The 15,191-nt window shown below is 32.8% G+C and overlaps 1 protein-coding gene, 1 long non-coding RNA gene, 1 other non-coding gene and 1 pseudogene across 3 annotated transcripts in view; 3 read left to right on the top strand and 1 right to left on the bottom strand.

The window, feature by feature from the left end:
• LOC128295346 (uncharacterized) overlaps positions 1 to 322 on the top strand; it is a 2,339-nt gene extending 2,017 nt beyond the window's left edge. The window contains exon 3 of the long non-coding RNA XR_008285714.1: positions 123 to 322. This is a non-coding gene — a long non-coding RNA (uncharacterized LOC128295346). The remainder of the gene's footprint in view (positions 1 to 122) is intronic.
• Positions 323 to 3,273: 2,951 nt separating this feature from the next.
• On the bottom strand, positions 3,274 to 6,382 carry LOC108456270 (26S proteasome regulatory subunit 4 homolog A-like; annotated as a pseudogene).
• Positions 6,383 to 8,318: 1,936 nt separating this feature from the next.
• On the top strand, positions 8,319 to 8,425 carry LOC128295711 (small nucleolar RNA R71). Its single transcript, XR_008286270.1, has one exon. It is a non-coding gene; the product is annotated as a small nucleolar RNA R71 (small nucleolar RNA).
• A 6,050-nt stretch (positions 8,426 to 14,475) lies between these two features.
• Positions 14,476 to 14,961, top strand: LOC108476331 (uncharacterized). Its single transcript, XM_017778518.1, has one exon. The coding sequence runs from the start codon at positions 14,476 to 14,478 to the stop codon at positions 14,959 to 14,961; it is 486 nt and encodes a 161-aa protein (XP_017634007.1).
• The last annotated feature ends 230 nt before the right edge of the window (positions 14,962 to 15,191 follow it).

Genomic DNA, 15,191 nt, shown 5'->3' with positions numbered 1-15,191 from the left:
TAAATGAATGGTTATATTTATCATTGTGATTTTAAGTTTAATTGTTATATTATCAAGTTTTCGGATTATAGAAATACCACTGGGTATACCATACTCAGCGTACGGTTTGTTCCCGTGCGCAGGTTAAGTAAAGATAGTACGTTAAATCAGCATCCCAGTCCGATCCCGAATTCATTAAGGTAAAGTGTGTTAATTATTGGTAATGGCATGTACCTAGGATGTCTTATGTGTATGTCATTTTGAAATTGTAAATGTAAGGATGAAATAAATAAATTTAGATTTGGCTATGGTATAAAATAGGATTTGACTAATTTGGTATGAATTTGAATTTTTGTGAGACAATGTCAGATTGATTTTGGAATTCCCTATTCTGAATTGGGAAAATCATTAAACATTGTATAAAAATAATTACAGGCTATAATTTATATGCTTAGAATCTTTAATGAGTCTATTTTCAAGAGAAATAAACGGGAACATCATCCAAGTCCTGTGCTATGAGATAATTAAATTTTAGTAAAGAAAGGTCGAAACTGTCAAACAGCAGATCAGGGGTAACTTTGAGGAATAAACTGTACTAATTGGCTAAACCAAAAATTCTGAAAATTTTATGGTAGAAAGGTATATGAGTCTAGTTTTAAGAAAAATTAACGGAACTTAATTTGGAGTTTCGTAACTCTAGATATAAATATTTTAGTGACTGTTACTCAAGAAGACAGTTTTGACATGAACATAAGAAAGTAAATGAAATTGTGTGTAATTATTCTGTAAACTCCGGTAATGCTCCATAACTCTCTTCCGGGACGGTTTGAGGTTAGGGGGTGTTACAATTAGTGGTATCAGAATTTTACTTTAAAACTTAAATCTTATCCATTCATTCGGTTACTTGATAGATCTATCTAATTAAAAGTTAATCTTCCTTTACTTATTAGAGTTACACATACAAAATTAAACATAACGGTTATAGTCACTATCACTTAAGATTTGTGTTTATAATTTAATTTTTTTTGTTAGATCAACGCCAACAACATGGGTTAACGCTGGTCAACATCCACATCATCAATGCCACATCAATGGTCAATGAGGACTTATGGCATGTTATGATTGGTTATTTTTTCCTTAACACCATTAACAGTAAAGATAGGGAAAAAAATTCGATAACAATATAAATAAATAGGTATAGTTGAAAGAACCAAATAGTGAATAAAACCTATAAAATTTTGGGAGAACAAATTGGAAGAAGATGATTTGAAAATTTTAAGATAGAAAAGAAAATCAATGAAATCCAAGCTGGTAATGGCAGTTTTGATGGGTTTGATTTTCTGGGAAAGAGGGGTATGAGATGGGTTTGAAATTTTAAGAAAGTTGGGCTTGCAAAAAATATAAGAATGAAAATTTTGAAAAGGTTGAATTTGAAATTTAATTGTGCATAAATGATATGGAAAAAGAAGATGATGTGTAATTTTTTAATTGGTAAGGATTATAAATGATAAGGTAGAAAATAATTTCTCAATAATAACTCTCTTAATCCCCTTCCTTCACTCTCAACTTTTCCAATTTTCACTTTTCTTTATTTTTTGTTTAAAGTTTTAATTTCCTTTCATTCTAAGAATAAAGCTAGAGATTTTAAGAAAAGAGAAGAGAAGCAAGGAAGAGTGACAGATGACGGCAAACAAGTTTTTGGTTTAAGGTTTTTCTTTTTAATGTAATTTTCTGGTTTTTATTTAACTTTAGGTTTTTTATTCATTTGTTTTACTTTGGGACCCAAACATAGAAAAATCGATGTACCAATTTATCTAATTTAGAATTCAATGATGTATCGACCTATTCTTGGTTGAATTAGTTTCACCGACTGCTCTAACCTAATTTCAACAACTATGGTCATTGGTTCCACCGGCTAGTCTGACCCAATTTTGAAGGTGAAGACAATGATGCTTTAATTTCTAAGTGAATAGGCTTTATCTTTGAATTTAGATTTCTAAAATTTTTTTACTGGGTCAAGAAAGGATTAATAGGAAGATATAATAGTTAAAGGAAAGAAAAAATAAGTCTTTTTAAAATTAAAACATGTTTTAATTTTATTCGTAGTTTGAATTTTGATCAAAATGTCTACAAAAGATGTGGTGTAAGTAAAATTCTCTCCCTCCTCGTTTATAAAATAATGGATTCCTCAATTTCTTTTACGATGATCGTGAAACAAAAACTAAAGTCTAAGGAATGTAAAAACAGTCAAAAGCTTCGATTTAATTGAGGTGTGATTTTAAATTGAATCAAGAAGACATAAAATCAAAGTGTCTTTGTTAATGACCTTAAAAAGGATTAGCATTAGTAGATGCTTCATATTCCTCCTAAAATGAAAAAAAAAAAAAACTTGAATCCAAAATTCCAAACAAGTTTTCTACATATAAAGTCCCTCTAGGACCTATTCTTTCTTTTTGAACATCACCTTTTCCTTGGCCTTCTTAAAGTCTGCATATGTTTTGGATTATTTCACATCAGTGACACTTCACTCATCAATAAATCCACATTTCCATAAAATCCTTCAACACAATTTTCACGTATGAATATGATATGTGAATTGTGCAAGTATACACGTCGAATCAAGTAATAAAATGATGAGTAAGTATCATTCCCATGAGGACCAGATTAGGGCACTAAAGTGGTCAAGTTATTATAATAAAATACGGTTAATGCTATGGTAAAGCTTTGGTAAGCATGCAGTGGCAATTAAAAGGAATAATATGTATGTAATATGTGGAATTATTATATACTTGAAAATGTTATGGCATATCGAGAGTAGAAAGGTAATGCCAATTATGAAAATGATTATATGAATAACATGTAAATGACAAATAAACAACTAATGATGCAATGACAAAGATACTACAACAAAAGATAAGGGTTACGCAATGTTGAATGGAAAGGTTGGGATTACTAAGAATCTACTTTTCCCGTTAGCAATGCCTTGGCAAAATCATACTTAACCTACTGCTCAAAAGATTTCTAAAATGACCTGCTTCTTTCGAAGGTAGAAACCTCAAGTCACCTTGTCTGTCTATAGGCTTTTAATATGGTACCCTACACTGTTTCTTTCTGTATGAACGCTGCTTTATGTCTAAAGTCTATCGCAAGTGTCTGTTGAGTACTTGCTCATATCATTCAACCACGATCTAACTAATCTAACCTTTTTTTTTTTTTATTTTAGATTAATTTAAGAGTATGCTGCACAGTCGACTATGTCTAGGGATTACTCATACATTTTGAAGAACAGAACAATTGAATGAAACAGTAAATATAATTCAAATTTATACTGCAGCCATTAAAGACAATTAAAGTTTCATCGAAGTAATCCCAACCTATAGGATTTAACTCATAGTTTGGCAAATAAAATTAAACTCAAACATCGTTTTCATCATTGTAATTCACAAAGGAATAGATTTGAAATAATGGAAAAATGTCGGGAAGATAGTGTTCGCTTGTCCAACCCACACTTCAGTTGCGCAGTGTCCTGAGGTGGCTGAGAAGGGTTGCCTGCGACTTTCCTCTTTTTGTCTCTATTCAGTCGCTACCTTCTAATTTGCCTAAGGATCTCTACCCGTAGTTCCGCTGTCTAAGGTTTCATCCTTTGTTTATTTTAAATTGCTTTTTTTTCTTTTTTTTTTTCTCTTCGGGATAATTTCATCAGCCCCAAGATTTATCTTCTCCTCTTTTTTAGGTAGATATATCTGGTACAAATAGAGTTGGCTGAAACTGATATGCACTAAATGATATGCACTGAATGGTAACTGGACACCTTTCCGGCATTGCCACGGCATTCTGGTTGGTAATCCGACCACCGCTTTGCCTTGATAAAACTTCACTCCTTTATTTCTTGTTCCTCTTTCTACACCAGCCAATACCACAAAACACAACCCTTTCACGAGCAATTAAAAACACCTAATATTTAAACGTAGCTCAAGTTCTAATGTAAAGCTAAAAATACTAATGAAATGTCCTTAAATGCAACTAGATGTACTTAAGTATGGGTAATTAAATAGGTCTAAAGGCATAAAATTTAACTCTTTTTAAGAGTTATCAATAATCATCAACCATATGTTACTGAACTTGAGTGTTTTTGTGTGTGGGTGTGTCAAGTAGGGGAAATTCAATCTTCCTAGACCGGGGCGAAGCAAAGCAGGATCAATACTTTCAATTCGATTTGTAGCAAGAATCACTTTGACATCTCCTCTTGAATCAAAGCCATCTAGTTGGTTCAACAACTCCAACATGGTCCTCTGAATTTCGTGTTCACCACCAGAATGGGCATATTACTTATGGAGCCGATTAATAAGGAAATTTTGAATTGGATTTACATCAAGGCATAACTTCTTCACTAACTTACCTCTTAGGACCAACTGCATCAATTTCATCTATGAAAACAATTCAAGGGGATAGGTCATCAGCAACTCTGAAGAGTTCCCTAACTAATTTGGGACCATCTCCCAAGTACTTCTGAATTAATTCACTACCAACAACACATAAGAAAGTTCCTGATGTAGAATTAGCTACCACCTAAAAAGAACATAAAAGACATAAGAAGCTCAGATCTTTCTATACAACTTAAACGACAATAGAAAATAACCGTATGATACTAGCGTGAACAAGTAGCTATGACCATTATGAATAATCAATAATTGAATCTAATAAGTAAAATTATATATGTATAAGTTCTCATGTATCCATCGCCATCTCTAAACTCTGATATTTGGAATCTTGTCATGCTTGACACCTTGCACAGATGTCTAGACATTACATATTTTGTTTTGTAATGAAACAAGATAATAACTTGAAACAAAATGGGGAAAGCACAAAGATTAAACCATTAACTCTTATAGATAGAATATAGAAAGAATCAGGCTGGAAATAAAATAAAACATACCTTTGCAAGCAAGGTCTTGTCGGTCCGAGGCTCTCCATACAATATAACTCCTTTTGGAAGCTTGATACCAATATCCTCGTAGAGTTCAGGGTGAGTCAGAGGGAGCTCAACAACCTCTTTAATTTCTTGTATCTGAGCATCCAGACCTTCTATATCGACATAAGATTCCAATGGAGCCTTTTCAACCTTCATCACTGAAACCATGGGGTCAACGTCATCTTGCAGAAGTCCAACAACTGAAAGAACTTGACAACAAAAGTAACCGAGCATAAATTTCTTTTCAAGATCAAAGTGATTGCATGAGATGGAACATAATGTCTTAAAGCTTTCATCAAAGATTAATTTCTTAAAGCTCAATACAACAGAAACTAGCAAACGAATCAAGCTGATGAACCAAATATACCCCACTCAGATCTATTTGAGAAAATATCCAACATGAGTGAAACCAATTACCAATTCAAGTTTTGATCAAAGATTCATTTCTTAAAGCTCACCAAGGTGTTCCAATTACAAGCTACAGTGAGAAATCATGAATAAAACCCTGTTATGTAGTAAAGTTTCACAAGATTCTCTCGCATATGATAATTTCCAACCATTAGTTCTACAATGCATCATGTTTAAATCTCATGATTAACTTAACAAAGCATTGACTCTAAGAAAATTAAGAAATTCAGCACAATAGGTCAGCAACCTTTCAGCTAAAGTGATACGCAAATCATTTCCTTTTCACAATTTTCAATAAAAGAAAACCCTAAACCTAAAATCAAAGCCCAAAAAGCTTAAAAGACTTTAATCACCTTATTGTGCATCAAAATAGTACATCTAGGCTCCAATTGGTCCTTATCCACAAACGACAAAACCCCACATAATACTCCGGCCTAACCAATGAGGAAACAATCGCATGGTTCTCACCGATGAGCTCCTCTAAATTACCCACACTCATCGACGACCCTCTCAAATCATCGACTTTAGATCGATCCTCCTCGGCTTTCTCTTCCTGTGGCTTGAGCCGTTCCTGGTTAACAACAAATTCTTCTTCCATCAGCAAATAGTCCTTGATCTGCTCCAGCTTTAACAGCTGAAGCTTGCACTTAGACAGCGATGTTACGGTAGGGAGCCGAGCTACGACTTCTGATCCTTTCTGTTTACGTTGCTTGCGACCCACTCTGGCTGGGGGTGCCGCCGGCTAAAATTTTTTGTCCTTCTTGTCAAAGCCATTGGGTTTCTTGTCCCCTGGAAGACCTTGCCGATTAAGACCGCCCGGTATGCCTTGACCCATGGTTTAGGGTGCTCGGATATGGAGGTGATTGTTTGGGTAGATGATTTGGGGCCTGGGGATTTATGAAATCATTACTTTGGGAACAAGTTACAGATAAATATGATGAGATTTTTCAGTCTTTTTCTTTGATGGCCGCTGTTTGAAAATGGAATGATGGGCTTCAGTCTAATTTCTCCAAATCATTTGGGTCATTTTACAAATGGTAGCTCTTTATGGGCTACTTTCTAACTGGTAAGAGGTTTGAATGGCCGAATGCTAATGCATTGAAGTTTCCACATAACCCGTAATAAGTAAATTGTCCAGTTAACGATTAGGCTAGGCTGCCCATCCCACCCAATTGTTAGTTTTAGACTGTGCTCAGTATTATTTTAAATGTAAAAATAAAAAATAAAAATAAAAAATAAAAAATAAAACCTTAGAATAAACTACACCATTAGTTACTAAATTATAAGTAAATTTTTATTTTTGTCACTTAACTAAAAATTACAATTTGGTTACTAAAGTTTTTCAATTTATTTTTTATTACCTCTTGTGAGACTTTTTAGTTGGTATACTAACAATTTTAGTCGGTATACTAACAATTTTAGTCCTTAGCTTTTATATATATTTTTTCAATTTGGCCTTAATTTTATATAAAATTATAAAAAAACTCAAAATTATTTTAAAATAGAAAATCTCATATAAAACTTGAAGAAAAATAATATTTCAAAAATGTTGTTGCTAAAAACTAGTATTTATGGGAAATAAGAAAATTATCATTTAATAGAATTCAATAACAAAATCAAAAAACTTAAATCATTATATGTTTTCTCAGTATTTCTAAAAATCAAATTAGTAATATCTTCAAGTTAAGTTCCATGCCCTAAAGAACATATAAAACTAATATTACAAAAGCTTACGAAATCAACTTTGATGCCATTTTTTAGCCCAAAAATACAAAATATACCACAATATTTTTTCAGACTCAATTCAAATTTTCAATTCATTTAAATTATTTTTCAAAACCTAAATTGTAAAAAGAAATTATATTATGGATTTTTACATTATTCTAACAAAAAGTCATGTTAAGAAACAAAAAGATACAAAAACAAAAACCAATAATTTTGCTTAATGTTTTTAACTTTTTATGTTTTTTAAAGAACAGTATTGGATATTTCTATGCAGATAATACATAGAGAAAATTAGTAGGTTTTAAAAGATTTTTCCTTATTTTCTTACTTTATCTATTTTTGAAAATTTTATTTTATTTTATTTTTCTTTTTTAAAATTTTTCTAAACTTTTAAATAGAATTTTATTTATTGAATAGTAAGTAAAAATTAGGAAGTATAAACTTTTAACTTTATTTTCTTACTTTATCTCTAGAGGCTCAGTAACCATGGATGCAGTTAAGGTGGAGAGAGTCTTAAGCTGGCCTACCGCTAAGTCTGTGAGGGATTTAAGAGGGTTCCTTGGCTCATTAGGCTACTATAGGAGGTTTATAAGGCATTGTGAAATATTGGTTTGACCCTTGACAGACTTACTTAAGAAGAACACCTTTGGATTTGATCTGAAGCTACTGGCACAACTTTTAAGATGCTTAAACAAGCAATCTATCAAGCACCAATCCTGTCTCTTCTAGACTTTAAAGAGGATTTTTTTTATTGACATTGGTGCTTGTGGCCAGGGTTTAGGAGTAGTGTTGCATCAAAAGGGGAAGCCTACAACATTCTTTAACAAGGGACTAGGGGTGAGACATCAATCACTCTCCATTTATGATAAGGAGATGCTAGTTATTTTGTTAGTGGTAAAAAATGGCATTCTTACCTGGTAAGTAGGAAGTTTCAGATAAGAACAGACCATCAAAGCCTGAAGTTCTTAGTTGATAGATAAGTAATCACACCATTTTAGCAAAAATGGGTAGTGAAAATGCTTGGATATGATTATTATATCACCTACAGAAAACATACTCAAAATAAGGCGGCTAATGCCTTGTCAAGAAGGACACATGAGCAAGAAGGGCAGTTTCTAAAGTGCATAGGTAGTATCTCTTTGACATGAACGCCCCCGCGGATGCTCCGTCAAGACTTGATCGCAAATTACCGTTTAGGCCATTATAAAAAACTTGCAATTGTAACCAATCTTGCAAGCCATGATAAGAGCACTTACGTAGCATCAATTTGAAGCACTCCCACGCTACGTATAACGACTCTCCCTCGAGTTGTTGAAAGTTAGTGATATCTATTCGAAGCTTCATAGTTTTGCTCAGAGGGAAGTATTTGGCCCAAAATCGACTTTCTAGCTCGTCCCAAGTATTGATCGAGTCCACTAGTTGCGTATCTAACAACATAAAAGCAATGTCAGTCAACGATAAAAGGAATAACTAAATATGTATAGCATCATCGGATACCTCGTTATATTTAAAAGTATCACAGATGGTTCAAAAATGCTTAAGATGTTGATTGAAGTCCTCATCATTGATCCACGAAATTGAAGATTCCCTTGGATCATCTGAATTATTACATGTTTGATATCGATGTTGTTAACATTAATAGTCGGGCGATTAATGTTTACTCAGACGACATCGAGGTTAGGCATGGCGTAATCTCATAACATTCTTTCCACCATTGGCCTTTGGTGTTGTGGTGGTGGTTTCTCTACTCTAGCTTTGTCAAATTGTGAGCCTATTAGTAAAGGTTAGGCTCCTCTTGGAACATGCCCTATTCAAGCCTGCATTAGGACTCTTTCCGGTTTCGGTTTGAATGGTACGATCCCATTATCGGTCTGAGTCATACACTGCTCCCTGCAAACAAAAGAAATTAACAAAATCAATGAACTTTACAAAACAAAAGAATAAAATAAAGAGTCGTATCTATAAATTAAGCTTTGGTCACTTATCTCCTTAAAAGCATGAAACAAAACTAAAATCATTTAATCTAGCACCGACTTCCCCGCAACAGCTCTAACAACTTGACTGCTCCCTCGTCATCTTTGCGGACCATGAAGGAAATCAACACAAATAATAACAATCGAATCAGAATAATAATGTGCAGTTTCTACAAGGGTGATAAGTTAGTTGTAATGTTTGTAATGTTATAATGGAATATCAGAGTATTCCAAGGATCGAACCTAAATGAGTTGGCGATTAAGTGAATTCTAGTTACAAATGTACAATAAGAGTCTAAACAACTACTCGCTAAATGTTATAGTACGAAAAACCATAATTAAAGCTTAGTAAAATGAATTAATTACCTAAAAATAGAAAAGGACTAAATTGTAAAGAAAGTAAACTACGAAACTATCAAATACGAGTAAATACAATAACAAAGAGTTGTTGGTTGACTTTAATATGGTTGGTTGACTTTTGAATTATGGATCTAAATTGCGATTACTCCTAAATTGGATTCATTTTACTTTTTGGCCTCAACTTTACCAAATTAGACAAATTGATTAGGCTTATCTGTAACACCCCTAACCCATCTTTGTTGCCAGATTAAGGTTACGAGGTATTAGGACAGTTAACAAGATTGATAATACAGTAACACAATTCAAAAATTAATTTAAAAATCATAAATTAATAAACAATCATCATTCAAAGCATACATTAAAAAATGAGACTCGAATTGAGCATTCAAATCCCTAAAATTAGTTTAGAAACAAATGTGGACGAATCTGAAACAAAACAAAAAAAAATATGACAAAAAATAAAAACAGGGGTCATACGATCATAAGGTTAGGCCGTGTGACAGAGCCCAAACCGTGTGGCTCAAAGACATGGCTGTGTGGCCAAACCATGTAATAACTTGAGTCCCTGCAACTTAGGGTCACACAGCTGTGTCACCAAGCCGTGTAACTCTCTGAGATCATGTGGAAAAACATGTACCAAAAATCAATAAGACTCACGGCCGTGTAGTAGACCGTGTCCTAGGCTATGTGCATCTAAATAGCTTCAAAAACAAGTCATTTCAAAAATCATTTCTTAGATCTCAAGCCAAACCATTTCCAACTATTTTTACCTATTAAAAACACATTTAAACATACCAATATCATTCAATCTAAGTGCATAAATCAAAATGACGATTTCATCGCCAAAGCATAAGACAAGCATACAAGTCAAACATTCCTTACTAATTTAGCTATCAAATTTATCATCATAATATCATGCTCACATTCATAAACTAAGTTCACCAAATAACCAAAACTTATGCACATTTCTTTTTCTAAATAGCATGAACAACACCAAATAGATTTACACCATTACATGTTGAGAAATGTACCCATATTATATTAAACATGTGACTATTTTCTATTTATTTGAAGGATGAATAAATAAATAAAGTTAATTTCACATTTCACTGTTATGTCTTTTGTATTTCTATCTTTTATATTTTCCATGCAAAGTAAAATTGCAACAAGCAAATATTAGCTCATAGATTGTCTAAGTTCAAACTGAAGATAAGTGACATTGTAAGAATGTTTACATTGCGAGAAAGATAACTTACTTCAGTAGATAATCTAAATGAGTTCGTAATCTCGTAAAAGAATCAAAGTGAGCATTTGATTCAAATACCGAGAAAGATTATTTTGTCGTCTACAATTCCAATTAGAGAGATGACTAGTCTTAGCTATCGGAGTAGTTGACTCCACGAGTAGAGAAATAGATGTATTCATTGGTAGAATAATACATTGGGCTAGACCCAATATGAATAAATTCTGAATCCGTTCGTGAATTAATTCACTTGTGATGTTTATGGTGTGATTTACCTAAATCCTGAGTTAGTCACTGATTATGCATATGCAACTCATGTGCTTCGATATAAGCGAAAGCTTATGCTTTAAATATGATCGAGCCCATAACTGGTATGTTGGATACATGACTTGTGTATGGCATGGCTTTACTAGAAACAGTGGAATCCATAGCTCAATTAAAGAGTTAATGATATCCTTTCATTGGCATTGTGTGGATTGATAAATATGGAATGTTGCCACTAGTTTCTCATTCTTGAACAAGCATTTTATCACAGTTATTTGTTGATAGTGGTCATATTAATCATTATGAAGACACAATGGTGACAATAAGATAAAACAAGATTGAATTGAGGGAACAGATTTAACTCAAAGAAATCAAGGATATAATATAAGGGTAACACATATATGACGAGGTCATTGGACAAAGCAGTTAGATGAATTGCTTTTATAAAGTGTATACAATAAGGAGTTTTCAATCATGATACTTCTTGTGGATTGACTCCATGATTAAGTACTTGTGAATTATCGAAACAATGTTTTTTAACATAATTGCAATTACTAGAGCCTAATTGTATATCTATAGTTGGTCCCTCCACTAGCTTGACAAAAGCTCGATCGGATTGCATTTGAATCAGAAGAAAATTCTACGACTTTAAAAATAATTTAATTGAGTAGATTTATTCGATGTAGAATTAAATTAGGTGGTCGTGAGAATTGTTCAATTAGAGAATTTAATTAAAGAATTTTCTTGAAAATTTAATTTGGAAAATCTAAGTGATTTTTGGGAAAATTAATTTTGATTAAGTAAAATTAAATTAATAAAATTAATTAAAATTAATATGATATTTTTGGAAATTAATTTTCAAGTTAGACAATTGGCCCAATGGGTAATTGAACTTAAAAATTGGACTTGAAATCGTAAATTGGGGCCAGGAGCCCAAAAAACTGAGACCAAGACCTAAAACCTGGTCGAACCGGGCCTGGTATGTGAAACCGAGCTAACGGTCCAACCAGTGGCTAGATCAAACTGATTGGGTTGTCATTAACCCAGATCGAACCAGTAGTAATCGAACTGGTACTTGCACCAACTAACACGGCGATGCCGGCGACTGCGATGACGACGTTCTGGTGGCCAGCGGTGGTTGGTCTTTGGGATTCTACCAGAGAATTTGATTTCAGATTAATTATTCCAAAAATAATATTATTTAATAGTTTAATATTAAATTTAATTTAATACTTATCTTAATAGTATTTTATTAATTTAATATTAAAATATTAAAGTGATTATCTTAATATTAAATTAATCTAATATTTATCAAGATAAATATTAGATTAATTTAATATTAAAATGATTAAATTTAATCATAGTTGAACTCTCTAAAGTCTCCCTATATAAAGAGAGCCTTAGGTTATTATTTTACACTTGAAATCATGATAAAGTTGTAGAGAGAAATTCTCTGAAGAGATTATTTCAGAAAATTTCTAGAGATATTTTTCTAATTTACAACTTGACCCAAAAGTTCAGAGAAATTGCGAAATTATCCCACTGGCAATTTTTTTGAATTTTTTTTTTGTTTTGAAGTGAGCCCACACTCGACAGACGTGAGCTTGAGGATAGCAAAGAAGACTACTCGGTCGAAGCGCTTATCCTAAACAAATCGAAAAGGTACAATTTTGATTAAGTGTTTATTACTTTAGATATCACAATCAAGATCTTGTTTTGGAAAATTGTAAAACTCTGGTTTTTCTTTAAATTTATTTTTCGCTGCGTTTTCCAAATCTGTTTTTTTTCTTTTCCAATAATTGGTATCATGAGCCAGGTTGTATTCTATCTATAAGTATAAACATATAATCAAAATAAATTTCTCTTCTTATTGGATGATTTGATTACATAGAAAGTGGCATTCTTTAGATCTTATGCATGTTTTGAGTTATATATGAGAATGAATGCGATATTATATATTTTTTATATAATTTTTTTTACTGTCGAGGTTGCGGTTCTTCGGAAATAGACTGTGGACTATCATCTCCACATAGGGGTATTTTTTTCTAAAAAAAAATCATAGAATTCTTGTGAGCCGGAAATAGACATAGGACTTGAATGTAATTTTTCCAAAAGGAGTTCATGACAAGGAAAAGATGCGATGGTGGTTGAAAACCCAATGAATGCTTTGTGGCATAAAATTATGTAACTTTATTTTCTAGAAATAGAACCATAGAAACCATGGCTAGCAAAATTTTTTAATTACCTATTTCCTTAAATATATGTTTTATAATTGTTTATAATATTTATATAATATAATGTTATAATTGTGATATATATGATATGATCAACAGTTGATCGATTTAAAAAATAAGAAGTATGGTAATGAGAAAAATACATGTGTTGTATTATTCTATTCACTTCTTTAGGTTATTCGATAACTGTGAGAAGTGTGATAATGAGAAGGAGCATATCTAGGATTGACCCTAGCTATGAAAGGCATGGTTTTTAAGCGGTCAAATTTGACTCACCTTCCTTTCCTGGGACCCTACCTGATGTACGGTTCACATCCACTTCTTCGGTTTTTCCCTTAAAAGAAAACTATGGAGAATCAAGCTTTTATGATTGATTGATTATTGTGAATGAATGTGAATATTATAAAATTTCCATAGCATGCTATGCATATTCTTCAAATTTGAGATAAAAAACCTTGCATGTTTTTAAAATGTTAAGTTGGAGAAGGTCTTTAAACATGACCTACGACATCCATTGATGGTCCCTAAGTGATAGTATGATTAAGTTTCGAGCCGGTTCCTACCTTGGCCGCACCCCAAGGTAAACTTTATCATGTGGGTTCACTAGATGGGATTTCCTTTTAAGGACAACTAGTCATGCATGACTTTTAGAGGGATTGTCCCAAGATGACTCACAAATGAGAGCATGTTCATGATAGGTGTTGAGTCAATAGTTAAACACTCAAGATCATATTTTATTAAATAGTTTCCCAATGAACGATATTTAAGCTAGAGATGATGGCCAAACATTAAATAGTCATGAGTTAGTGTGGAGTCTTGAGAATTAAGATTCATGAACTCATTAAATGTTATCCATGTTCTTGCTAGTTAATCATGGGACCCCAAGGCGACATGCTTGATGGGTGTGAGAATGATCGTAGCAACGAAAAATTACTTTCTCAAGGTTTTAATACAAGACACATACATCACAATGCATTCTTGAAATATTGTTGAAATAAAAAATATTTACTTAATACAAAGATAGTAATTAGTGAATATTTTTTTCAGTTCAAAAATGTCTGTTACTCCTCTTATTAGCATTCTTACTGAAAATAAATTAAATAGGGATAACTTTCAAGAATGGAAATGGAACTTGTTGATAGCCTAAGCTGTGAGAAACACAAATTTGTTCTTAACGAAATGTGCCCTCCTGAAGCTCAGCCCAAAGTAAGAAATCGCTAGAGAGATTCTGACTCGATTGTTCGATGTTATATGTTAGTGAGCGTGAGTAGTGTGTTACAAAAGCAACATAAGAATTTTTGTACTACCAAAGAGATCATGACAAATTTGGAGGATTTGATCGGAGGTCAAGTTGCATTGGCTCAAAAATCTGGTACTCCGGTCAAAAACCATATGCTTAAGCTTATGGGATTCTTTAAGGAAGTGGAGAACAATGAGGTTGAACTAGATGTGAACACTCAAAATAAGATAGTGTTCAAATCCTTAACTAAGGAATTTCCTGGTTTTAAGGTCACTTACAACTTGGGGAATAAGACGCTTACCTTGACTCAACTTATGAAGGAATTAAAATTTTTTGAGTTGATGTTGAATGATGGTAAGTTGGTTCAGGAGAAACTTGAAGCAAACTTAGTTATGGGTCCCTCGTCCTCTAAAAGGAAGCAAAAAGCTAAGGGAAAGAAGAAACCGACTAAGTCTTCAGTTCCACCTCATGTGGATAGGAAGAAGACTAAGAAGTTAAAAGATCCTAAAAAGAATGACTGCTTTTTCTACAACAGGAAAGGGCATTTTGGTTTGATAAAGTAGAGATTGATTGTTAATAAAAGCCTTAAATCTTGTCACTCTAATGAAGGGTATTTATGGGACTCAAGACTTGGTCATATTAACCAAGAAAGAATCACTAGAATTGTGAAAGATGGTCCCTTAAGTATGCTTAAGGAAGTTAGTCTTCCACAATGTGAATCTTACTTGGAAGGTAAAATGATTAAGGGGTCTTTTAATATGAAAGGTATAAGAGCCAACCAACCTTTAGAACT

Source organism: Gossypium arboreum, chromosome 7 (assembly GCF_025698485.1).
Source record: "Gossypium arboreum isolate Shixiya-1 chromosome 7, ASM2569848v2, whole genome shotgun sequence".
Lineage (NCBI taxonomy): Eukaryota > Viridiplantae > Streptophyta > Magnoliopsida > Malvales > Malvaceae > Gossypium > Gossypium arboreum.
This window is presented reverse-complemented; position numbering and strand designations above follow the sequence as displayed.

Excerpts from the sequence above, each read along its gene's own strand:
- LOC108476331 (XM_017778518.1), top strand. The coding sequence starts at position 14,476 with ATGACAAATTTGGAGGATTTGATCGGAGGTCAAGTTGCATTGGCTCAA.